At 36.5% G+C, this 24,504-nt stretch overlaps 2 protein-coding genes across 3 annotated transcripts in view; one reads left to right on the forward strand and one right to left on the reverse strand.

The window, feature by feature from the left end:
* The first annotated feature begins 22 nt into the window (after nucleotides 1-22).
* ASB14 (ankyrin repeat and SOCS box containing 14) lies at nucleotides 23-21,295 on the forward strand. Its single transcript, XM_081160290.1, has 11 exons — nucleotides 23-95; nucleotides 705-846; nucleotides 3,262-3,317; nucleotides 3,769-3,900; nucleotides 3,997-4,155; nucleotides 6,455-6,700; nucleotides 7,604-7,775; nucleotides 8,118-8,661; nucleotides 10,508-10,661; nucleotides 11,416-11,616; nucleotides 20,816-21,295. Exons 2-10 carry the CDS (start codon nucleotides 725-727, stop codon nucleotides 11,592-11,594), a joined length of 1,764 nt encoding a protein of 587 aa, XP_081016416.1. The 5' UTR covers nucleotides 23-95; nucleotides 705-724; the 3' UTR covers nucleotides 11,595-11,616; nucleotides 20,816-21,295.
* The window catches only part of APPL1 (adaptor protein, phosphotyrosine interacting with PH domain and leucine zipper 1), a 34,532-nt gene continuing 22,970 nt past the window's right edge, over nucleotides 12,943-24,504 (reverse strand). Inside the window, exons 14-22 of one of the 2 annotated variants that reach the window (XM_081160288.1) lie at nucleotides 23,825-23,916; nucleotides 23,246-23,428; nucleotides 21,615-21,667; nucleotides 20,843-21,017; nucleotides 20,710-20,746; nucleotides 19,679-19,825; nucleotides 19,059-19,109; nucleotides 18,681-18,770; nucleotides 12,943-17,616 (exon numbers count right to left, since the gene is read on the reverse strand). In XM_081160288.1, the coding sequence (XP_081016414.1) occupies nucleotides 17,470-17,616; nucleotides 18,681-18,770; nucleotides 19,059-19,109; nucleotides 19,679-19,825; nucleotides 20,710-20,746; nucleotides 20,843-21,017; nucleotides 21,615-21,667; nucleotides 23,246-23,428; nucleotides 23,825-23,916 (975 nt within the window). In that variant the 3' untranslated portion in view covers nucleotides 12,943-17,469. The remainder of the gene's footprint in view (nucleotides 17,617-18,680; nucleotides 18,771-19,058; nucleotides 19,110-19,678; nucleotides 19,826-20,709; nucleotides 20,747-20,842; nucleotides 21,018-21,614; nucleotides 21,668-23,245; nucleotides 23,429-23,824; nucleotides 23,917-24,504) is intronic. The other variant, XM_081160289.1, reaches the window with a different exon arrangement.

Here is a 24,504-nt window from a genome sequence, read left to right on the forward strand (position 1 = left end):
CAGGGCGGTGGAGATCCTAAATATAAATGAAACTTCTAACGTGCTAATCTTCAACAGTGAAAACTCCAGCACTGTCCTAAAGGTGATAACAGAAGGTAAAGCGTCTTTCATATGTGATCAAACTTACTCTCTGATAAAACTGAAATGTTCTCTTAAAGCAATTGAGATATTGCCTACTAAACGACATTGGTTTTTACTACCACTCTTCCTACTGTGTGTTGTATTATGAGAGTACATTTATTCTGATAACATGTTTATGTTTAGTATTTACTAACTGAATAACATTTTTGTTTTTCAGCATAACATTCAGTGTATGTAGGAAAGATGTTCTTTTGGGTGAGTGCTACAATCACTGAGAAAAACTCATAAGCCAAGTCTAAAATAGATCAATATGAGCATTTCCAAAGTTACAATGGTACTGACCTAAGTTTCATATGAAAGGTCATTTTTCCTGGACAAGCTTTAAGTAAATGGTTACTCATGGAAACTTCTAATTTATGTTGAATCTGGGGCAGTTCAAAAAACTGTTTTTTAAGTTTATGAAAAATATTTTAAATGAATATCTTGTTTTCTAAATTTTGCATTTTCTTCATTTATCAATCTGATCAATTTTATAGTTTTCTGAATTTCATTTATAATTTTAAGCAGTTGATAATCTGTTTTTGCAACTGGAAAAATATTTTTAATTCATTCTGACTTTAAAGTAAATCAGTAGGTGTTTCACATGGATAGTTACACCAGTGATGAAGACATCGATGATGACTTTGATACCCAGCTCATCATTCAACAGAGTTTACAGGATATTCACAAGCCAGGAAATGCACAGCAGGCGCCTGGGGATGAGAGGTAATGGTATCTCATTAGCAATGTAGCATAAGTATTCAACAGCTGAGACTTGTCATCAGCCTGACCCTAGTGTTCCAAAAAAAAATAGGAGAGAGGGTCAGAATCCATGGAGCTGCATATGTACTTTAAATATCTATGAGACTTGATGCCTGACAGGGAAAATTTGGACATAATTTAGAATTTATTTAGGCAGTAAAACAGTTGAAGGAGGTTAGCAGCAAATCAGGGTGAGGAGATGCAGACTGAAAATCAGAAAGAAGAAACACATGAGAATATGAAAGGCTAGAGAACTTGGATGCATCTTGTCTTTGAGGAGCTAAGGAAATGCATGCATCCAACCAAGACACATAGAAAGTTACCTTCAACCTTTCTGGGGTGGGTGGGGTAAAGTCCAGTCTTTAATCTACTCAAATCAAAAGGAGAAATTATGTAAACTTAAACCCAGAAAAGACTAACTAACTCCTTCTGAAGGGCGTGGATTCAGAGTTCTGAATGACAACAGTAGAGAAGGACCCCTTGGGTTCCTCAGTGGTGTAAGAAAATTGCCCTGGAAATGGGTTGTCTGAAGCTGAGCCTACCTAGTCAAATGCTCTCTGGCTGATCAGCAACCTCAACCCCCTAAGGTAGTTACTATTGTTTTTTAGGGGTGATAAGCCCTGTTTGCTTGAGATGGTGACCTCTGTGTGCCTGCAGAGATAAAACTGGATAAATGGTTTTAACCCCAAGAGATTTTATAATTAAATATAGAGATGTTGAAGGACGAGTGTGTTAACACACTCATCCTGACTAGTGTGGCTCAGTTGGTTGGGCATCATCCTTTGAACCAGAAGGTTGCTGGTTTGATTGCTGGTCAAGGGCAGATGCCTGGGTTGTGAGCTCAATCCTCTGTATGGGGTGTATAGGAGGCAGCCGATCAACGCTGTGCTCTCACATCAACATTTTTCTCTCCCTTTTCCTTTCTCTCTCTCTAAAAAATCAATAAACTATTAAATAAATACATAAAAATTAAAAAGTAACACACTCATGGAGCCATACTATTTTAAGCATTTCATAAATATTAACTCATTTAAATCCTAATTCTCATTATCTCTTGATGTGGTAGGTAATATTATTATCCCTACTTAGAGATGAGTAGATTAAGGCACAGAGAAGTGACTTACCCAAGGTCACAGAGTTAGTAAAGAGCCAAGCATCCTGGCTTCAGACTCTGTGCTCTTTACCACACTATTCCTACAATTTTGTGTTAAATTTAGAATAATCTTTAAAGTTTTGTAAAGAAATTGGGTTCATTGGATTACCTGTTGTATTAATATTGTGATTAAAAATTTTAAAGTTCACTGAGTAATTGATTTTGAAGTCATGATTTTACTTTGAGAGGTATAAGAGATTTTGATTAAGAGTAATAAAATGTTTCAGAGAAACTATAATTAACTGTAGTTATAGTTTCATTTATTACACTTGAATATGATACTTAGGAAGGCTTGCTGATTTGGTCAGACACTTGAAGGAATTAGAAAACTGGAATATACTTGAGACAGGCAAAATAATCCCCCCACCCAAAAAAAAGTCCCCATCCTAATCCCAGAACCTGTGAATATGTAACCTCACATGACAATAGAGCAGCAATTTTCAACTGGTATGCAGCAAGAATTTTAAAAAACATGCAATACCTGACTATTTAGTTAGGGGCACTGACTTCTTTCCAAATGAAAAAATTACAACAGCCAACATAATAGCTGTCCAGTGTGAAAGCCGTGTCTTGAACCATGCATACAGGGTGTCCCCCAAAAATGTATACACTCTTTAACAGCTGATAGCTCAATTTTGAAAATGAAATGTATTTTAATAAACACTGACTTTATAATTACTCAAAGTGTGTCTATGCATTTTTTGGGATATCCTATATATGGGTGATATAATAGAGTTGCACTTTTTGGTCACATCACATAAAAATCTGCTAATAGTGTTTTCTGAGCACAAATTCTGACCATGAATCTTGTTTAAAACTTACACCATGATTATTCACTATATTTTTAAATAATAATTTTGGCTAGAATCAGTGACATTATAGAGTGGCTATTAAATTTTATCAGGTGATAATGTGACATTTCAGTCCTAGGCAGGTTTGATTCCGTTCAGAAAACACAGATTAAGGACTTGCTGTGATCCAGGCTCTGACATAGTCCTTCGCCTGACAAGGGAGGATAGATGTGGGAGAGGAGTTTCCCCCAGAGCTCAGATGTTGAGGGTCACACTGCATTTTGGAAATATTTCTATCAAGCCTTAGTCATTGCCTTATATAAGAGTTTATCCCTGTTTAACTACTATTGCTTTTACCCTTTCCTTTTGTTTTATGGCAAATATCTTAGTCTTTTCCCAAGTTTTGGAGTTAATGTTTTTTTCTTTCCTATGCAGTTTCCATTCCTTTTTGAGCACAGACTGTAAGAAGATACTTGAAACAATAGAGACAGTTAAGTACTCTTCCTATTCTATCCCCTTCAACCTGTAGTAAGCGGTAATGGTGACAACTGGCAGCATTTCCCTGTAAGTTCCGGAAGCCTAGAAGCAGTTTCTCCCAAGTGCTGAACTCTGTGGGGTCCACAGCTGCTTGTCAGGAGTCTAATGTGGCCTTTCCTGGGAGAAGATACATCAGAACAATTTAGCAAATAGCTCCTGGGCTTCTTCAGGGACAGAGCTGTTTTTCTGATGGGAAAAGGTGATGGGTATTCACAGGCCCTGGAGGCCTGGGATGCTAGAGGAAGGGCCTTACCGCTTGTTTGTCCTTTGCCGTTTAAATCTGTCTTTCATAAAAGGCGGTGATAGAATTCTGTGTCTCATGCGCTAACCTTGATGGTAGAATTCGGGCAGCCCATGCTGTTTGAGTGCCAAATGTGAATCTGTTCTCATTTGACTTGTTAATAGGTGAGGAAGATGCATTGTCACACCTGACTAGGTACCGTTCCGCTTTCGATGAAGCAGATGAGATTGGCCGGCTTCCTCTGCATAAGGCTGCAGTGCAATTAAACACGAACATTTTGAAAATAACCCTGAAAGGTAACCTCCCTTTATAACTCTTCTGATGCTTCTGAGAAATAAATGTAACATTTATTTTTATATCTTAATCTGTGTGGTCTAATGGATTTATTTCAGCTTCAAAACCCAGTGCATGGGAGCAAACCACCCACAATGGTGAAACACCACTTTTTTTGGCTGTCAGCAATTGCCTCTTAGAAAATGCCAGTTTTCTTCTTCTCAATGGCTGCAATCCGAATGCCAAGAATTTTGAAGGCAGTTCTCCTCTTCTTACAGGTAAAGTAACACCTTGTCTCTGGAGAAGAGTCTGTGGCTCTGAGACTCCTCCATGCCCATAGGTGTCAAAGGCAGCTTTTTGTGCATAGCTGCAGCACAGTCATTTCATCCCAAGAGACCAGACATAGGCACCTGACCCCCTGGAGCTCTTTTCAGACTGGCCTGTGAGGTGGCCTGATGTAAAATCTCTGCCCACTTAGGAACTGATCACTTTGCAGGGTGCCTTAATCGATCCAGCTAGTTCTGGTGCAAAAAAATAAGAAGGGAGCAGAGCAGGAAGCAGCAGCCAATGGACAGATAAAGCTGGCAGATTGAATACAAATGCCTAATTTTGTTCCCTCCTGAGTGGTGACTAAAATTATAGGTAAGCAATTGTTTTAAGGGGATTGGTTACAAAAGAATGGGAAGAATGGGAGAGCAGACAACAACCAGGTGATTTTTTTAAACCTGGAGAACATATGGATAAATAGTGACAAGAAAGCCACATATTAAATTGGTAGAAAGCCAAAAACAGCACAATTATATAAATGGCCTGAAAATTATTGGCAGTCATTACCTCATGGAGCATAGGTGGACAGGAAGCTAAAATAGGAGGATTGCTTGAAAACTATTAAGAAACAAGTAGTCTGATCTCTAGATCACTTCTCCCAATCCGCCCTCCCCCCACTCCAGCAAAATTCTATAGGTTTATTCTCTGGACAGTTTAAACAGAGCCTTTCTGCACTGGGGGATATTAGGCAAGGGCGGGAGTACTGGATTGAAAACACTGGAGGAATTAAGCAAATATGGACTGACACCTCCCAGCCCTCCGCCTCCACCAGGATTACATAAACTGGCAGCCGGAACTCGACCCTCCACGAGGAGGCTTCCCTGGAGAATCTGATCAGCCCAAAAAGAAAGAAAGACAGTGAAAGTGGGGGTTCCCCAACAGATCGCCCTGGCATTTCAACCTACAGTTAAGACCAGTCTACAAGTCCCACACAGTGTTTAGAATTTCTAATCAGCTTTTTAGTCCCCAACTCTTAATCATGAGCGAAGGACTATCTGAGGAAAGTCGAGCAACAAATGGGAGCCCTGGCCGGTCTGCTCCGTGGTTAGAGCTTCGGCCCCAAGTTCGATGTTCCTCTTTCTCTCTCTCTCTCCCTCCCTTTCACTCTCTCTGAAGAGCAGTGGAAGAAATATACTCACGTGAGGATTAGAAAATAAAAAGAAACAAATATAAGCATCTTCACGGAAACAGATTTTTTAGGGATAATAAAACATAAGACAAAATTATAATTAATTTCCTCAGAGAAATTAATGAAATAAGAGATACTACTGAAAGAAAGAAAAGAGAGAGAGAAAGGAAGGAAGGAAGAAAAGGAAAGAAAGAAAAAAAACACTCTTGGAAATTAAAAATAGGATAGCAGAAATAAAATTCAAAACAAATGCTGAGAGATGGAATTTAGGAAAGCTTCCAGAAGAAGATCAGAAGTAGAAAACAGGAAAGAAAAAGAAATAAGAGAACTAGAAGGCTACCCAGGAGGAGCAACGAGTGAGTAACAGGAATGCCAGACAGGGAACAGACAAGGTGGTGGTGTATCATCAATGAAATAAGTCACGAAAATGATTTCCTAAAACCAAGGACGTGTTCCGGAATGAAAGGGCACACTAAGTGCTGGCTCAGTGACTTAAAAATGACCCAGCACACTTGGCACTCTCTATTTCTAGTCCTCGAGCAGCTGGAGCCCTTTCTATGGCACATTATACATGGTCATGAGCAGAGTTCATACTGACTCAGCATCTGGCACTAGCAAGAGTCCTCTGTCGATGCCAATAATTAGCGAACAGGTAGGGAGATGAATAAATTAAGGTGTTTTAGAATCTTGAAGGGTTAAAGATTAACAGCATAAATGCAGAAAAGCCAGTTGGAGAATTGTGGTTAACAAAATGTGAGCTTAAAAATAATTTCCTAATTACTGTTGCTTTTGTTTTTCTTCTTTTAAGACAGCTATAAGCATTTCTAAAACTGTACTGAGTACTTAAGTTCCAATTCTCTTGAAACATAAAAATGATAAATGAAAATTTTGTGTTTATGTTTTTCAGCCACATGAGCCACCAATAGACAATGAATAATTGGTCGTGGCTTACAGGAAAACAAACAGCCTATTGATATAAAACACTATTTATATTATTTGATATATACCTCATTTTATAATGTTTCCAAACACAAAATGATGGCACATTAAGAAGCCTGAGGGACCACTCTGGCCTCAATTTCCTGTTGAGCATAATGCCTCCCTCCCTTCTAATTTCCCAGCTGTTCTACATGACTCCTACGACATGGCGGCCTTGCTGATCAGCCATGGGGCAGACGTCAATCTGCGGTGTGCCAACGAGAGGACAGCTCTCCACGAAGCAGCCAAACTGGGCAGACGGGACATGGTGAAGCTACTGCTGGCTTCTGGGGCACACCCTGACCCACAGAGCTCCTACGGATTCACTCCTCTTGCTCTTGCTGCCCAAAGTGGAAACACCGAAGTCATGGAAATATTACTACAAAAAGGCAAGATTTTCTATACAGTCTGCACACTACCAAGGGGTAATGTGACCCAAGTGTTCTCCTCCTCGTGGTGGGCTTCAAAAGAATAGAAGTTAACATTTTACTTAAGCCTAATAGAAGTATTTGAAAGAATACTTCTTTCAAAATGCTACTGGAGGGCATTTTGCCTGTACCTACACAGGCACACCTTGTTTTATTGCATTTCATTTTATTGTGCTTCACCAATGTTGTGTTTTTTACAAATTGAAGGCAAGACTTTCCACCAGGAAAAAGATTACAATTCACTTTATTTCAATACTTGCTATATTGTGATGGTCTGGAACCAAACCCACAACATCTGAGATATGCCTGTACTCATTTATTACCCACACCACTCACATGACACTTCCCATATAGGGTGCTACAGTTTGTCCCATCAGCCATCTACAACTTCAACTAAAAACAATTACACTGTCTCTTACTATGAACAGCTCCCTACGAACAAGTTAAAACAGAAAAATGCCCTTTCCCATCATAACATCCATAGATGGCATGATGATCTAGTTCATCAAAAGTGTTAGTACTGTCCTGTATACGTGTGCCATGAGTTACGTGGGCTTTTGTAAGCTGGTCTAGAAATAAAACGACCTTTTTATAAATGATTTCTCCTCAAATTTTCAAGTTACAAAAAAATAACTTCTAGCATTACTCTGAAAGCCAGCCTACTTGTAGAGACTACACCATTTCCCCCTCCCCAACTAGATTATAAACTGCCTGAGCAGGAGGTACATTTCTTTCTTTGATTCTTAGTGCTTTGCTAACATGGCTGTTCAATACTTGCTTCTTGGTGGTGGTGATACATTTTTAAGAATGCTTAAGGAGTACAGTGGGAAAGACTTAGCATAACAAGAATCTTTCTTCTCTTAGGTGCGAATGCTCTTGGTCAGGCCTCTGATTCTTCTTCCATCTTACTTGAAGCCGCTAGTGGAGGAAATCCAGACTCTGTGACACTCTTGCTAGAGTATGGAGCTGATGCCAACGTCCCTAAGAATTCAGGCCATCTACCCATTCATGTGGCAGCTGACAGAGGCCACTTGTTGTAAGTTCAATTACATTATTGCAAATAATAGAAATAGCTAATTTTTTTGGAGCAGCTACTAGGAACTTTATATTCCTCATTTCTGATCCTATGACTCCAATACCCCTTTTATTTTTTTATTGATATTTAGAGAGAGAGGATGGGAGAGAAAAGCATCTATTTGTTGTTCCACTTATTTATGCATTCATTGGTTGATTCTTGTATGTGCCCTGACCAGAGTTTGAACCTACAACCTTGGCATATCCGGATGATGCTCTAACCAACTGAGCTATCCGGGCAGGGCAATGTTGCATCTTTAAAAAAAATAAATTTTTTTAAATGCAATTTGAAATTTTTTTTCAGAGCTCTAAAGATTTTGATTCCAGTTACGGATTTTGCTGCCATTAAGCAGAGTGGCATCAGTCCAGTTCACTGTGCAGCAGCAGGAGCACACCCTGAATGCCTTGAACTTCTCATCCAGGCTGGATTTGATGTAAATTTCATGCTAGATCAGAGAATTCGCAAACACTATGATGACCATAGGAAGTCAGCTTTGTATTTTGCTGTATCAAATGGTGACCTCTCTTCAGTTAAGCTGCTTCTGAGTGCTGGAGCTCTGCCTAACCAAGACCCAGTTAACTGCCTCCAGATAGCCCTAAGGATGGGCAACTATGAGCTGATAAGTCTGCTGCTACGGCATGGGGCCAACGTAAATTACTTCTGCAGAGTCAACCCGTTACACTTCCCATCAGCACTGCAATACACATTGAAAGATGAAGTCATGCTCAGGATGCTGTTGAATTATGGATATGATACAGAGCGATGCTTTGATTGTCCTCATGGAGATAAAGTTCATCGTTTCTATACATTTGAGGGCTGGACATCTACAGTTATCAAAGATACTATGGTAAGTCCACAGTATTGGCTGTATCACCTTATAGAGTCATTATCGGTGGCATGACCTGCAGCATTAGGGAAGACTCCATTCATCCCCTCCAGAGCTCATTGTTGGATTTTTATATGGGATCAGTACAATAGTATAAAGATGTAAAAGGTACAGAAACAGTTCAGAAAAAAACCCAACACAGTGATTTAGTTCAACCTAGGGAGTTTCACAAATGAAGCAACATCTGAGCAATGTTTTCAAAAATGAATGCAGTCTTCAATACATGACGCTTTATCTTTGAGTGTTATCTAGCTAAAATGCTCTGGGTCCCTGATACCTGTACCACTAGGTGTGTGTCTCTCTCTTTTAGCTCTAACATTTGATTAAGTGGTTTTCTTTAGTCACTTTTTTAAAAAATATATCTTTATTGATTTCAGACAGAGGAAAGGAGAGGAGGGAGAGAGAGAGATAGAAACATCGATGAGAGAGTCATTGATCGGCTGCTTCCTGCATGGCCCCCAACTGGGGATCAAGCCAGTAACCCTGTGCCCTGACAGGGAATCGAATCCCGATTGCCTGGATCCTAGGTCGATGCTCAACTGCTGAGCCATGCCCAGCTGGGCCTTTAGTCCCCTTTTTGATGAAAAAAAAAAAAAAAAAAAGAATCTCAATAAATGACCACTCCCTCCTTGAGGCATTTTTCTCTTAGCTTTCATCACACCAGTCTACCTAACTGGTGACTTCCACTTTCCCCAACTTGAGCTCTTGTGACTTTTTGCATAGCTGCCACCCTTCAGGTCTCATTGCAAACATTATTTCTTCAAAGAGGCCCTTATCTAAGGTAGTTCCCTTCCCTAATCACTCTCTTATAATATTGTTCATTAATAGCACTTATCACTTCTGAAATTCTTTTTAAAATTTTACTGATTATGTCTCCCCCACAAATACATGAATGTAAGCTGTTCACCACTTTCCTCAGCTTGCAGATCAGTGCTTAGCACACAGTAGATGCACTATAGATACTTGAATTCACAGTAACATCTGAAAATAAAAATGAAATGAGTATTTCAAATCTATTCTGAAAAGCGAAAGGCAAAACATTATAATATTGTATGATTTATTGTTTTAGGTTATGATTAACATAGGATTTGTATTTAGGCATATATCTTGTATTATTTCCTGACTTTTCATATAGTGTTACTTGACTTCTTACATGGACATCTAATCTCAGACCATGTAAATTAGTTAAAGACAGAAACTATCAGATCATTCAAGTAACAGTGTAGAAGTAGATTATAAATGATAGAAAACCCAAAACAACAGTGGCTTTAATAAGATGGCTCATTACTCTCTCAAATAAATAAAGGGTAGGAAGTAAATAGCATTTTAATTGGACAGCCCCATGAATTCACAAGAGAACCTACATCCACATTACAGCCACCAGGACGGCAGGCAGAGGAAGCAGCACACACCTTGCTCTTCTTTAGGGGCATTCTGGGGGTTGCTCACACTTCCACTTACATTTCATTGGCTAGAACCCAGGTGGCCACATCTAGGCACAAGTGTAGCTAGAAAGGTAACCTTTATTCCAGAAGCCATGTGGCCAACCAAAGAAGATAAAAGATACTATATAACGGTCCCTTTCACACCTTCATTACATCTTACATAGCTTAGAAGACATAGTAGTAAATATTTTTCCAAATGTTAGAGCTAAGAAATAGATTTTCTTGCTCAACACCTTAGTTTATAAATGAGAAACTTGAGATCTTGGATTCTGACTCTGAGTTTACTGCTCTTTTAATTACTATGCTAAACCATAAATACTTAAGTTTTCATTTACTTTCATAGTTCTGATTTTCTTCCTCAGTTCTGCGAAGTAATAACTTTGTCGTGGTTGCAACATCTCTCTGGAAAGGTTGTTAGAGTAATGCTTGATTATGTTGATCAAGTTCGGATCTGTTCAAAGTTGAAAGCTGTGCTCCAGAAACAGGGTCTCTGGTCAGAAATCCATAGTATCTTGAGTGAGTATCTTTTTTTCTTGCAGAAAATTCTTATCAACAATACTAATTGTATTCTTACTTGTTTTGTAAAACATTCTTTTCATTAAAAACTTGACCTAAAGAAACCAAGAAAAATACTATTCCTATCTTTAAAATGTTAGTTTATAACTATACTTAATTTGTACTTATTACCATTTCCCAATAAATAAAATCTGTTAGCTAACTATTTATTACATAGGTAGGTAATACTCCTCTCCTAATCCTATAGAACAGCATAGAAAGAGGAATTAAAAGCTATAAAATGGCAATAAAAACATAGATGCGAAAAAACTAAGATCTAAGCCTGTAGGGGATATCAAATGACCCTTCAAACCAAATTCTTTCACTGTAGAACAAAGCCAAATTAAGAATAATTTTTCATTTATTTTCCTCCTGAGTAGTGATCTTTAGTTTTTCAGCCTGACCCTGAGAGGCAGGACTGGGTGGAGGTGGTGGGGTTAACACATGCAGATTTAAGAACTTCAGGTCTCAGGCCAGATGCACAACTGATGCTGGTCCTTGGACTCTGACTTGACATGGCTCTGAAACCGCATCTACAGGAAGGGCTGGATGAGAAGTAAAAAGCTGTCTCTGTATTAACTTTTCCACTTAGTGATAGCAAATGAAAATCTTGGTGGCTTAAGTATAATAAAATACATTTGCTAACTAAACCCTAGTCACTAAAAAAATCAATTATTTTTCCTTTTGGATAATGTGTCTGTCTCTTTCATTTTAGCAAACCCTCGATCCCTAAAACATTTGTGCCGCCTCAAGATCCGGAAGTGTATGGGACGGTTGCATTTGCGCTGCCCCGTCTTCATGTCATTTCTTCCGTTACCCAATCGTCTAAAAGCATATGTCCTTTACAAAGAATATGACCTTTATGGACAAGGAATTTTTACAGGAACCTGGTAATCAAACTATTCTGGTTGAAAAGGTATAGTTCTTTAGCTGTATTTCTTAAAATCTGACTTGTCATATGATTTCTATTTCTCACTGTAGCAACTAAAACCTCAATTCAGTCTACATTTTTTTAAAAATTTATCTTTATTGTTGAAAGTATTACAGATGTCCCCTTTTCCCCCATTAACCCCTTCTACCCTGCACCCACACCCCGCCCCAGGCCTTCACCACACTATTGTCTGTGTCCATGGGTTATGCATATATACATGTAAGTTCTTTGGTTAATCTCTCCCCACCCACCCACCCTCGCCTTCCCTCTGAGACTCATCAGTCTGTTCCACGCTTCTATGTCACTGAATCTATTTTGTTCACCAGTTTATTATGTTCTTTAGATTCCACATATTCTTTAAAGTCGCTCTGAACATAGCCTTTCAATATATAGATGGCTAGGATTCTGAGAGGCAGTTTAAAAAGACTGAACGGTAAAAATTTCAATTAACTAAAATACATCAGTTCTAACTATATATTAATCTTATACTAAGTGTATGAATCCACATTTCTACATGCTCAAAAGATGCTATCTCTGGCAATGCATGATAATTCTTAACAGCAATCCTTTTTATAGAGAAGTACATATATAAAATGTGTTAGTAATTGCATTGAATAAATATTGACTCTAGCACATGACCTAGAAGTTAGCTGTTCTTGTGCAAAAGTCCCAAGGCCAGCTTAGTGTCTGTTTACTTGAAGAGTCCAGTATTGAAGTGGGGTAGGTTAATTTAAATAGAACCTTCAATTGCAATTTCATCATTAATGGGAAATAGGCATCCCTTCTTTTTACAAAACCCTGGTTAAGGGTTACCATTTATTGGTTAATGTGATCAATGGAATAGAAATTACAAGTGCTTTCAAATGATGATGGCTTATAATTTCTATATTGAGCCTACTATTCCAATACTGAACACAAAGGAAGGGCTCACTGATAGAAGCAGGTTATAAGATCTTAGTTTAAATTTTTATTTCTATATGGTTTATGCTGTATGTTAAGGACAGGTTTCTATGTGTGGAAAGTGAGAGAAGAAACTGAGAAGACATTCACTCAGCCACAGCTGTGCAGCATTCAGACAGCACATCAACAGGAAGCAGAGAGGCGGGACAATATAGTCTTACTTCCACCATCAGCTGCGACCTGATGGTTACATGTTTAGCCTCGGTACACTTTCTTAGCATAATATAGTCCATCTTAGGTAAACTGAAGTTACATTTCTTTCTGATGTAGGGATTCATGGCTATACAGACTATTTGAGTAAACACAATTATTTTTAATAATACAGTTTTCTCATTAAAAAAATTGCAAAACTAGCTGGCATAAATAGTTTTTATTATTTGAAATCAAATTGTAGTATCTGTTTATAAGTGACTGGTGAATTATATGTATGTCAATATACAAATATATTTAGGAGATACATGCACTTATATCAGATAAATTACATAATTCTAAAGTTAATTCCATCCACCCCTCCAGACCTTCTAAAAGTGTATATACATTTTATAAAATTCAAAACAAGTAAGAACAGAAACTCCCAGTAGCAGGAAAGAACTTGGTAAGTGCTACAGGAAACTATAAAGAGCACATGGGATGAATATGCATTAGTATTAAAACTACAGGCCCAAGACACTTAAGCTGGTGTACACAATAACCTGCCCCTTTAAACTATAGGAATTTCTTTGAATAGGACCAAACATAGCAAGTATACATAGTCACACTGTCTGTAACATGTCCAGGGTAATTACTGAGAAGTCTCTTTATTTTTCTAAAAGAAAAATCACTAGTAAAGAATTAGTATTACTTTTCAATGAGTGACAATTTTTTTTTTCATTTTAGCTGTTATAGAATTGCAATGGGGTTAAATGTGTAACTATAGTGTCAAAATAGATTAAGAAAAAGTCTATTTATAAGCATCATTTGAAATTACTTGGAGAAATAAAATTCAGAATATATGTCAAGTATTTCATACAAAAATGACAGTACAAAAATCATGGACTTTATTATACATTAAAAATCTAACAGCATATTTCCTTAAGTCTTGTCAGGGAATATCTATTTTGACAAAATGAAAAAATAAGTTCTCCACCCCACATGTATACCACCATTACACAATGCTGAGTTCTTCAAACCCAATTCTAAAGGTAAATGTAGCATGAATTTAATTGTATGCTGCATGATTAATAGTGTCAGTGAAATAAGAATTAATCAATTCACTTACATTACAAAAATCACCAAATATACAAAGCAGTGTTACACATTTGCTATAACTTAATCTCATACTAGTATGAGATTAGTAACTTAGTTCTTACATTAACTGAAGTAAATTACATATGAGTATAGTCACAAGAAATTGGTTAAAAAGTATAATATAGTTCCAGTTTCAAATTTTTATGCATTATTTATTAATGTAGAAGAAGAAAATCTCAAGAAAGAAGAGTAAACCAAACTTGCCAGAAATAAAATTAAAGTCTTGCTTGCTACAATGAGTGTTTGAAAATTTAAAGTACAGTTTGAATGCCAGGAGGCTGTTGTCAAAACCAATGTTGATATTTTCATTTTATTAATTCAGGTGGCAGAAGGTTTTATATAACACATGGGCTCTTAAGGCCTGTCAGCATTTATAATAAGATTTAAATATTAAATAATTCAAGTTCCTATATAAGTCAGAATTAACTCCAGTGCCTTTACCACACAAGATCACGTGTTGCATAGATGTACGTGCACCTTACTATCCTTTCGCCGGGCATAAAGGTAAAATAAACCTACCACCCCGAGGCTGTAGAGCCTGAGGATTTTTTTGAAATTAAACACAAAGTAGTCATTGTAGACAAGGCAAAAACTAGACTAGCTTTGAGGATTCTGTTTAAGGTTCCCTTATTAGCAAGTTTTGAACATTTTAAAAGGGAGAAGGAATAACTTGTTTCCTTTCTATTGACTTCATTACCATAGAACTGTTCATATAGGTAGCAGAGTACATACCAAAATTAGGTAGACTTAATTTCTTTCCTTTTAAAGAATCAGTTTTGTTAATTTCTTTAAAAAAGCAATTAAGTGTAAGTTTGACTCTGAGTAAGAGATCCCAAAATCTAATTCAGTTAACACCAAAGCATCCCAAACCTAGAAGGGGTTTCAAAGGGTAACAAAGATCGGTTTTAACAGTATGCAGAAACCCATGGGCAGCCTTATTTAATCAAAAAGTTTATTAAATATCTGCAGTAATGGAATAGTTCATACGGTACTATAATAATGGAACAGAAGGTGAATCATCTAAAATTATTAAACTCACACGTGACTTCTGTTGACCTATGGACAGGGTGTTTTATTGTGGAAATTCCTACCTAAACATGACTTAAAAGGAACTATAAGTCTGTCCGCATCCCCATGCATCCCCACGCCTTCTAGTACCCTTAACGCTACCCCACACTTTGACCAGATTGCTAACAAAGGGAAGCACTTCGCTGCCATGTAAAGCACCAGCCTAGTAAAATTGCCTTCTAATGCTGACCACTTTCCTTGTAGGGTGACACATTTCATCTGAGCTAAGTGAGTTGACAACTTAATAGTATAAATAAAAGACTTAATGAAACAGAACGCTTACTGATTCTCAAAAAGGTCCCAAAAAGCATGACTTGCAAGACCAATCAATCAAGTGATGACCACAGAAGAAATTTCAACTCCTATAAAAGGAATGATACACAAACTATTGTGAAAGCATTCCCTTTAGTACGCACAAAATAAACTTTTTTAAAAAGTATCCCATAAATTTCTACTATTTTATTTTTTACTAAATGTTTTGGTAACATAAGGCTTCACAATAATGATTGTCAAGTAATCATTATTCCCATTTGGCACATGGATAAAAGAGTATCATGATCTTATATATAATTACCTATCCCGTTCCTACAGAAAACAGTGTACATATGGCGTGAAACAGTCCCACTATACTGTGGAAACTAAACAAATGCCACTTCTAATTCAGAACTAAGAAGAAAAACTGTATATAAAAAAAACAAAAGGCCTTTTTCCCTTGTAAAATTAGTCTTAGTGGCCAATCTTTTGAAAATTTTAAATGTGTAACTATGTAAAACAATTCATTTAGTATAACTTGTCTGCATACACTTTGACATGTGAAACATAGGAACATAATTTCTATCAGCAATGTTAAAAATCTGAGTAAAGAAAAAAAATCAAGTGTTGACACAGAAGTAGGCAGTGGAGAAATGTCATTTTAACCTTGACACTGAGCTAAAATCCTTCCTTGGTCAACTCTCCTATTCCAAGCATTCAATTCCTTTTCAGTCTTTCATGGAATGAGACATTTCATTCATTTGAAGAATACAGGTATTTACAATAATTAGTGCAAATTATTCTATTCTCATATATTAGTTATTTGCCTTTGTGGATATAAAGTGGTGATCAGTATGTTATCAAAACATGGGATTATGAAAATACTATAGGTATCAGTCTGAAATTTAGATTCTACATTTTCTAAACTAATCTCTGGGAATTTTTATTTTAAGCAGAAAACATAATTATTATAGAACTTCTTTTGAAAAGTCACTTGATTTTCAATAAAAATTACCTCACTCAATGCAAAAAATACAATGTATTATCCTGTAACAATATCTACATGTTAAATCCTAATCTAAAATGTACTTAAACAACAAAAATCCCTTTTTATAAATTCCAAAATCTTATTTTAACCATTACTGCTCTGCAGCAATAATTCAAGTTCCAACCTGAGAACTAAGACTGTGATAATAAAATGCCCAGGGATGTATCAGTAACTGAACTGAAAACACTTAAGCTTCTTTCCCGATGGCATCAGGTGCAGTACATCAGAGAAATGTAAGCAATCTAAGAAAGTGCCCTGAAATCAACAGTACCACCTGCCACAATTTAAAACCTTAAGTCTAAAATGTCTTTTCTAATTATTTTATAAAAGTTCTATTGCACATTTAATAGTTAAAATATTTGCAAACTTGTAGAATTCTCTGTATAAAGGGTTTTGAACCTATCCAGTTGAAAGCTTCCTAACCACCAACAAAATGATTTTTTTTTTTTTGAGAGTATGTTTATTAAAGCCAGGACAGTGAAACAAGGAAGGGCTTAGGACAGAGAAGCAACAGGAGAGCCTAGGTGGGGCTGTGTAGACTCACTGAGAAGTAACAGTCACAGTGAAAGAAGTGAGCCAAGGCGGGGCTGCTGTCAGCTCACTGGAAAGTCAGAGAAAAAGGGGCCTTGGAGACAGGTTCAGGGGGTTAGTCCAGGATGAGCTGCCAATGCCCATTGCTCCCCTGGTTCCAAGTCCCCTGGGGTCCCTTAGAGTTTAGGACCTGCATGCTTATGGGGGAAGAAAAGGGGGATGGGGAAGGGAAAGGTGCAGGTGTGCTCCGGGGAGCGCGGACCACCAACAAAATGTTCTTAATGAAAGAGAGGGAGCATAACCATGAGTATCTGAAGCTGAAGGATAAATGATTTCTTAGGGTCATGGCTAGTTACAATGCAAGATAATAAATTCACAATTTGAAGGGAAAAAGGCTTGAGCAAGTGTAATTCCTCAGCAATCTACTTTAGGGAGATGAACAGGCTTGCTTCTTTTAGATATGGAATTTGATGTTACTGCATAGTGTATTATTTTTGAGGAAAAGAAATCAATGCAAACCTAAGCCATCAAGGTCAATCTTATTTTTTAAAATGAAGTTAAAACAAACACACAAATATAAACTTTAGTTTCCTCCTTGATATTTCAACATAGTTGTTACCTTGTGTCATTTCACCACAGAAACTGTCAATAAATTTGAAGGGGGGAATTATCAACCAAAAACAAGGCTAAGTTTATGCTTCTGACTCTCTCTTCTTTCCTTCTTCTCCCAAATCACTCTCTTCTGACTGGCTGCTGCTAAGGACAACAAACTGTCCCTCCCCACTGGCTTGGTTTGGTCTACTGGAAGCAGCTATCAACCGACTTTGTTCTTCTAAGTCCTAGTGGAAAAGACAGAAAAGAAACTTTAAGTTAATTGTTTGCAATCAAATGGAAAACTATGCTTCTAAAATACATACTTGAGAACCACTTCAATCCTTCTGTCACAAAATAATGCATAAATCTGGCAACTTACTGAAAAGAAAGGCTACACCAACCAATGCAGCACCAAAGTGAATTCTGGTTCCACTCTATAAATCCTATAAAAACCAACATTTCCTCTTCCATTATCATGGTCACCAACCAAATTCAGGCCATCGTGCTCTCTCACTATACTCCACAGTAAAACATTCGCATCCCCTCCGTTCCTCTGCGCTCTCTTCTCCACCTTTGCCCAATTTATCTTGCTAAATCTGTGTCATCTTCTCTCAGTCTAATCTATCAAGGAAGCCTTGACTTCAATGTCATCTTTGCCACATCCCTCTCCTTTGCCCATACATCCACTCCACTGACAATTCCTGTTGACCTGTTCTCATGAAATATTCCAGTTATCTTTTCCACTGCTGTCAATGCCACACCCCATAACTGGCTTTTTCAATCTCATCTATCACCTATCTAATGCATTCTCCAGATTTTGTTCTAAAATTTGTCTAAGCTTAAAATTATCCTATTGGACAGACAATGATTTGACACTCCTGGTAACATTAAATATTTATATTTTACATATTATATATATTATATATTATACACACTCACTCACACACACACACACACACACACACATTCCTAGAGGCCAATGTGGATTTCTGCAATGGCAGTTAAGTCTGTATGACACAGCCTCTCAAAAAACCTGCTTTGCCAGAGACAACCTTCACTGGAATATGAAAACATGGAAGTTCTGATATGTTTGCTAAATGGCAAGTTACTCTATATGTCAGTATAACTGTAACATAAACATCCTATCAGAAGACAGATGCCATCCTTTTCTGCTGTGCTATGAACTCTCTGGTCATGAAGTGGCTGAGCAAGCAGAAACAGACCTTCATTGGAATGAAGTCACAGGGCTGAATTAAGGAAACTTTACAAAGATCACGTCAGAGAGGATCCAGACATGAGGGCTGCATACCTTTTCAATTTGTTTTTGTTTACTGAGTTCTTTCTGTTGCTTCTCTTTTACTCTCTCTATTTCTTTTTGTTTTTCTGATGCCCTACGATCCTGAAGAACAGATGAATACAACTAATGAATTAAATAGGAAATAACTTTAAATTTTAGACTTTTCAATTAATATTACCTTTGTAACCTTTTCAAATTATTTTCTGCATTATATGAGAAAGCACACCAAACATTTACATTCTATGTTAGCTATTCACCCAATTCTAAATGCCAAATCAGGAGCAGTATCCAAAGTTAACATTACTTAGCAAAACCATTTTATTTGTCAATATGAAAATCCTGCATTACTTTAGTTAACATTCTGGATAATTAAGTGTCTTGGATTCTTACCAGTTCCGCATGCAAAGCTATCTGTTTTGCAAGTCCAACAGAATCACAAATCTAAAAGAGGGAAAAGTAGAAAAAACTCAGGCAGCTCTCCTATCAAAGTAAGAATTTCAAGTATCCAAATGGTGAATGTTTTATAATTCATTATAATACACTGCTTCAAAAAAAAGCTGATTTAAGAATGTTCCAAGCTCCAAACCAAGACTTTGTGTACTTTCCTCAGTCTGTGAGTTTCAACTGCTGGCTGTCACCTTTTTAACATAACCCACTTCTTATTACCTCAAATTTGTCCCTGAGATAGTAAGGTCTGCAAAGAATAAAGCAAGCAGCTGCTGATGCTACTCTAAGCTAAAGACATCTAAAAATAGCTGTTTACAGGAATATACTGCATTGCCAAGATAAATTAATGTGGCCAAAAGATTGCACTAGCTATCAATGGCTAGAACGATGTAAGTCTAAAGAACTCAAAAGGCCCAATACATCAGCTCAGCTCTCTTCAGAACAGGCTTTGGTCAAGCAACTCAGTTGCACTAGGCAAAGTTTGAGTTTTTTCCAGAAATCTTAGTAAACTTTGACTATGATACGTATTTCACAACAGAGACACATTTTGAAAAGCCAGGTACCTTTTCCCCCTCATTGTTTGATTCAAATATATAGCAGACAGATGACAGATGACTTTCACTTCTCCCTCCAGATGTCCGAAGAACAAATCCAAAAAGCCTCTTATTTTCCTGGTGTGTAGCATACAAAACTACACTAGGTAATGGAAACTGCCACAGAAAATATAAGAAGCAAACATGAGATTTTTCAAGCCATTGCAACAGCACTCTTACCATAACAAACTCATGCTAAGTTATAAAAATGTCCTAAATAAAACATTACAGCCTTTTTTTTTTTCTTAACAGAATGGTAATTCAAGAACAAGTAATATCATATTTGGTTTGGATTGCCAGACAGAATAAGAGGTTGTTGAATACTGAATTGTTTTACTGTCATTAACACATTTTACAAAGTCAAATTCAGTAACAACAGTGGTATATATTATGAAATGATTAAATAGAAGCACATAGTTGCAACTCTTTCAAAATAGCTAATTATAAAATAAACTCAATCATGTTCCCCTTTTAATTCCTACTACTATTAGTTTTCTTCTTTTTTTTCCTTTTAAATTAAATTTTTTTTTAAATTTACTGATTTAGTGAGAGAGAGGAAAGGTGGGCGGGGGTAGAGAGAAAGAGAGAGAGAAAGAGAAAGAAACACTGATTTGTTGTTCCACTTATTTATACATTCATTGGTTGCTTCTTGTATGTGCCCTGAATGGGGATTGAACCCACAACCTTAGCTTGTCGGGACGATGCTCTAACCAACTGAGCTACCCGGCCAGGGCAATCCCACTATTAGTTTCTTTAGTGATATATACTCCCTAGCTAAGGGATAAACACTACGTATCACACCAGACTGTATTGATTCTTTAAGTTATATGGAATGTTCGATTGTAACTTTTTTGGAGAGATGGCCATAGACTTAATTATAACAACCTAAAGACCGATTGTAATTGATACTACCATATCTGACTACAGAGAATCATGATTACTAATGTAAAAGGTGTGTTTATGCCCAAAGAGACTTAAAGCTTTAAACATGCAGAACTCACCATAAGCCTTGTAACTTGTGTCTGTGGATCAATTAACCTATAATAATTATTAAAAATTTGAACAAATTTTAATTAGGCTGGAATTATATTCATGTTTTTCCTACAGTTTTTTGAGGGAGAGGTTACTACTTACTTCAAACAATCACAAGTGACTAATAAATGCGATTCTGTCATACGAAAGATGTTATGGATGGCCCGGGCAGCTAAGATTTGGCGCATTGTTTCATAAACAACATCTGGATTATCATCTGATTTCACCTCCATAGAACCAAGGAATCGGACAATAAATAACTGATGAAGAATAGAATCTACGACAGAACAAGGTACATTATGTATTTTTAAATCCCACATTTTTTTTTACCTAAAGAATAAAATACACTGCCTCCTTTTAGATTTTCCAGTGAAAAATTCAACCTAGCAGAAATATTTAGATAACTCCTAACTACCATGTTCAAGTTACAGGAGAATTAAGGTCTCAAATTCAAATAGCAAAGATTATGCTTCAACAATTGGTGGCTTTAACTCAAAAGAACTCCTGTACTATTCTTACAGCTTTTCTATAAGTTTGAAATTAAATAAAAATAAATAGCTACTAGAAAAAGAAAAAAAAAAGTTATGCTCCAGTACCAGAAGAAAACATCTGCTGTAAGGAAAAACTTAAAGGACATCTTATGCATTAAGACTCTGACTATGAGGTCAAAAATAAAATATTCTGTAATTTTGTGTGAATAACAAAATCTTAAATCCAATTAAGTTCTGTTGCTTTAAGTGTACTAAGAGAAAATTGTGAAGTAAATAAAGATACCGTTAAAGCAGCATACAGCAGAACAAATGTAAACAACAAATTCTTCACAGTTTACTGCTTAAAATTTCTAAAACATAAAAATACTGCACATCTGTTTTACCTTCAGTTTCAGATTTTGTGCCTCCTCCAGATTCTCCAAATGGATTTGTACGCCTGAAAAGTTTTTTAAAAATTATGAACGAACAGTTAGTTACAATGAGCCACATGGAAGGACTATCAATCACTGAAACCTGAGTTAAAAACTAAGTCATGAAACCTTGTACATACATTTAAAATAAAATTCTAGCCCGGTCGGGCGTGACTCAGCGGTTGAGCATCTACCCATGATCCAAGAGATCGTGGTTCGATTCCCAGTCAGGACACATGCCCAGGTTGCGGGCTCAATCTCCAGTAGGGGGCGTGCAGGAGGCAGCCGATCAATGACGACTCTTTAACCATTGATGTTTCTCTCTCTCTATCCCTCTCCCTTCCTCTCTCTGAAATCAATAAAAATATATTTTAAAAAATAAATTTAAAAAATAAATAAATAAAATTCTAAAATACCCCATCCAGTTAAGGAACACTACTGATGACCAACTTACTCAGATGAAGGCCCTAGCTCTCAGACTGAGCTAATAGGCTGAACTCAAAAGTTGCTGCATTTTAGAAAATGTGGATGGATTGGAAGTTCAGCTACATACACACACAAAAATCAACATCATAATAAACCACGTTGCAAAATTTCATGAATTTACATAAACTAAGACAGAGAAACAGCTGATTTAGCTTCAATTTTAGCTACTTGAGAAAAATGCCAGACATTTCCTGGGATGGTAAAGACCTCTTTTTAGATTCTCTAAGTATATGTTGCAAGTTAACTATGATAATTTCAACTTTTTCTAGTTTTAAACTAGAAAAACAATGCAAGAAGGAAAGCTAACCAGAGATGGAAGCTACCTCCCTCCTTAGTGTGCTTGGCTCCTGCACACCCACAATGAAGCAAAAAAGTACAATTCAAAGTTAGTTTTATAAGCAAAGTTCTAAGTGGTTCTAAAATAACATTGGCATTAAGTTAACAGGAAATTATCTCCCTAGTACATGTCTGACTGATCTATTATATCAGATACTAATTATATTTCTGTGATCAAATGTAAATTACCTTTTCTTGGTTACAGCCAAATATATCCAAATTAATATATCATCAATTTATTAGGTGTCTAACCTGCTTAATAAGTAATTTGCCTTAAGTCACGTTTCCTTCATCCATAGCCAAAGAAAAATTTTAATGCTTTGACAGGATATTTCTCATTATATAAACAAAAGATGGTTCATTAATAATTCATAGTATAATAATGATTTAGTACCTTCCTGGAGATTTCTTATTCTGATACAGAGTAATGTTTTCTAATAAACCTATAGCACATGTATTACTCTCAAGAATTTTAAAAATACTGTCACGACCTAAAGATAGGCCTGTCAGCTTTCTTTTTAACAGCAAATACCTAAGAGCTGATAAGCAATTCAGAATTAAATATTTTTAAAAACTAAATTATCTTAACTCATTTATCTAAGGCAGAAAACAGAGAGAAAAACCTGCCATGATTCTTCCCCAACTATCAAAATTATGTTAGGTAATTAATTCAACAAGGTACAACATAGCTGATGCACGCGCTATGTAAGAGATGACTCTCAAACATAGCAATGGAATCATAAACTTCACAGACACAATATCCCTGTGATGCCATTACCCACCTGCCTCCTTGGCCAGAGGCTTTCCCCTGCCCAGGCTGATCTTCACACACGGGAGAAATGATGTCAAACTGTATTGGGGTGCCTGGGGCAACGAGAGAATCTAGAGAGAGGGCAGCCAAATTTGTGGACTCAGATCCTAAGGATCCTGAACTGCTGGTTCGAGCTGTCGATGGTCGAGATTGTCTAAGCACAAAAGAAAAGGAGGCATTACATTTAGTTTTCTCTTTTGGAAATTGAACACTTAAACTATAAGAAAAGTAAATACAATTCTGTAAGTCAATGAGAAGAGTAGAACAAATTTTAATAGACACAATCCCAAACCACAGCTACTTATTTAACAATAAACTTTTCTTTCCAATTATTAAATTCATAAATACAAATCACTCAATCTAGAGATAAACACTAAGAAAATTTGGAATTATTTATTTAGCACTCTTGGCTAGTAAATTTACCAATTTGAAAATACAGTTTCTATGTTGTTTGGGAACTATTTCATACTAGTCTAAGCAGCACTGCTAAAAACTGAAGTGTTCAATACCCCATACGGTTCTCTAACTAACCCACAGTCTGGCAACTCACCCCACTGGCCGCAGGCTCTCGTGCCTCTGCTGAAAAGATGGGGAAGGAGTGACAGCTTCCAAAGCTGACTGATTTACTCGTGCAGCAGTTTCCTGTTTTTTTAAAAAAAGGACTAACATTAGTAAAGCAAGAAAACCAAAAGTTTGACTATAACTCTGAATTGTCGAAATGTTCTTGAATTACACATAAAATGTAAATTGAAGTTACTAGAGTATTCCATGTACTTTGTCTTAATATTAAGACACATAATTAACTTTCCAGAATTATAACTTGTTTTCTCTTACTTCCTGTAAATGTGTGGGGGGGGAGGATCTGAGTTTTTCCTGCTATCTACATATTAGGAAATACTGGTTTTTTTCTTTACATTTTTAATTATGAGATTTTTTGGATTAAGGTTTGTATTGCTAGCACCTAGTACAGTGTCTGGCATACTGGACACTCAATACATTTGCTAAATAAAGAAATTTAGAAGGAGTAGGAAATAGTCACAAAATATAAAAGTATTTTATAACTATGCTGAAGTTTTTACACTTTTTCAGAATCAATTTATGCTTAAAAATATCTATGTATTAATTAATTGATAAAATTATCATGGTTATTTTCAGACCAAAAATTGAAAGCAAGAAAGCTTTCAATAAGAAATATTCATAAATGTATTCTTTTATTTAAAACACTGGCTG

The sequence above is a fragment of the Miniopterus schreibersii genome (assembly GCF_964146895.1).
Source record: "Miniopterus schreibersii genome assembly, chromosome: 15".
Lineage (NCBI taxonomy): Eukaryota > Metazoa > Chordata > Mammalia > Chiroptera > Miniopteridae > Miniopterus > Miniopterus schreibersii.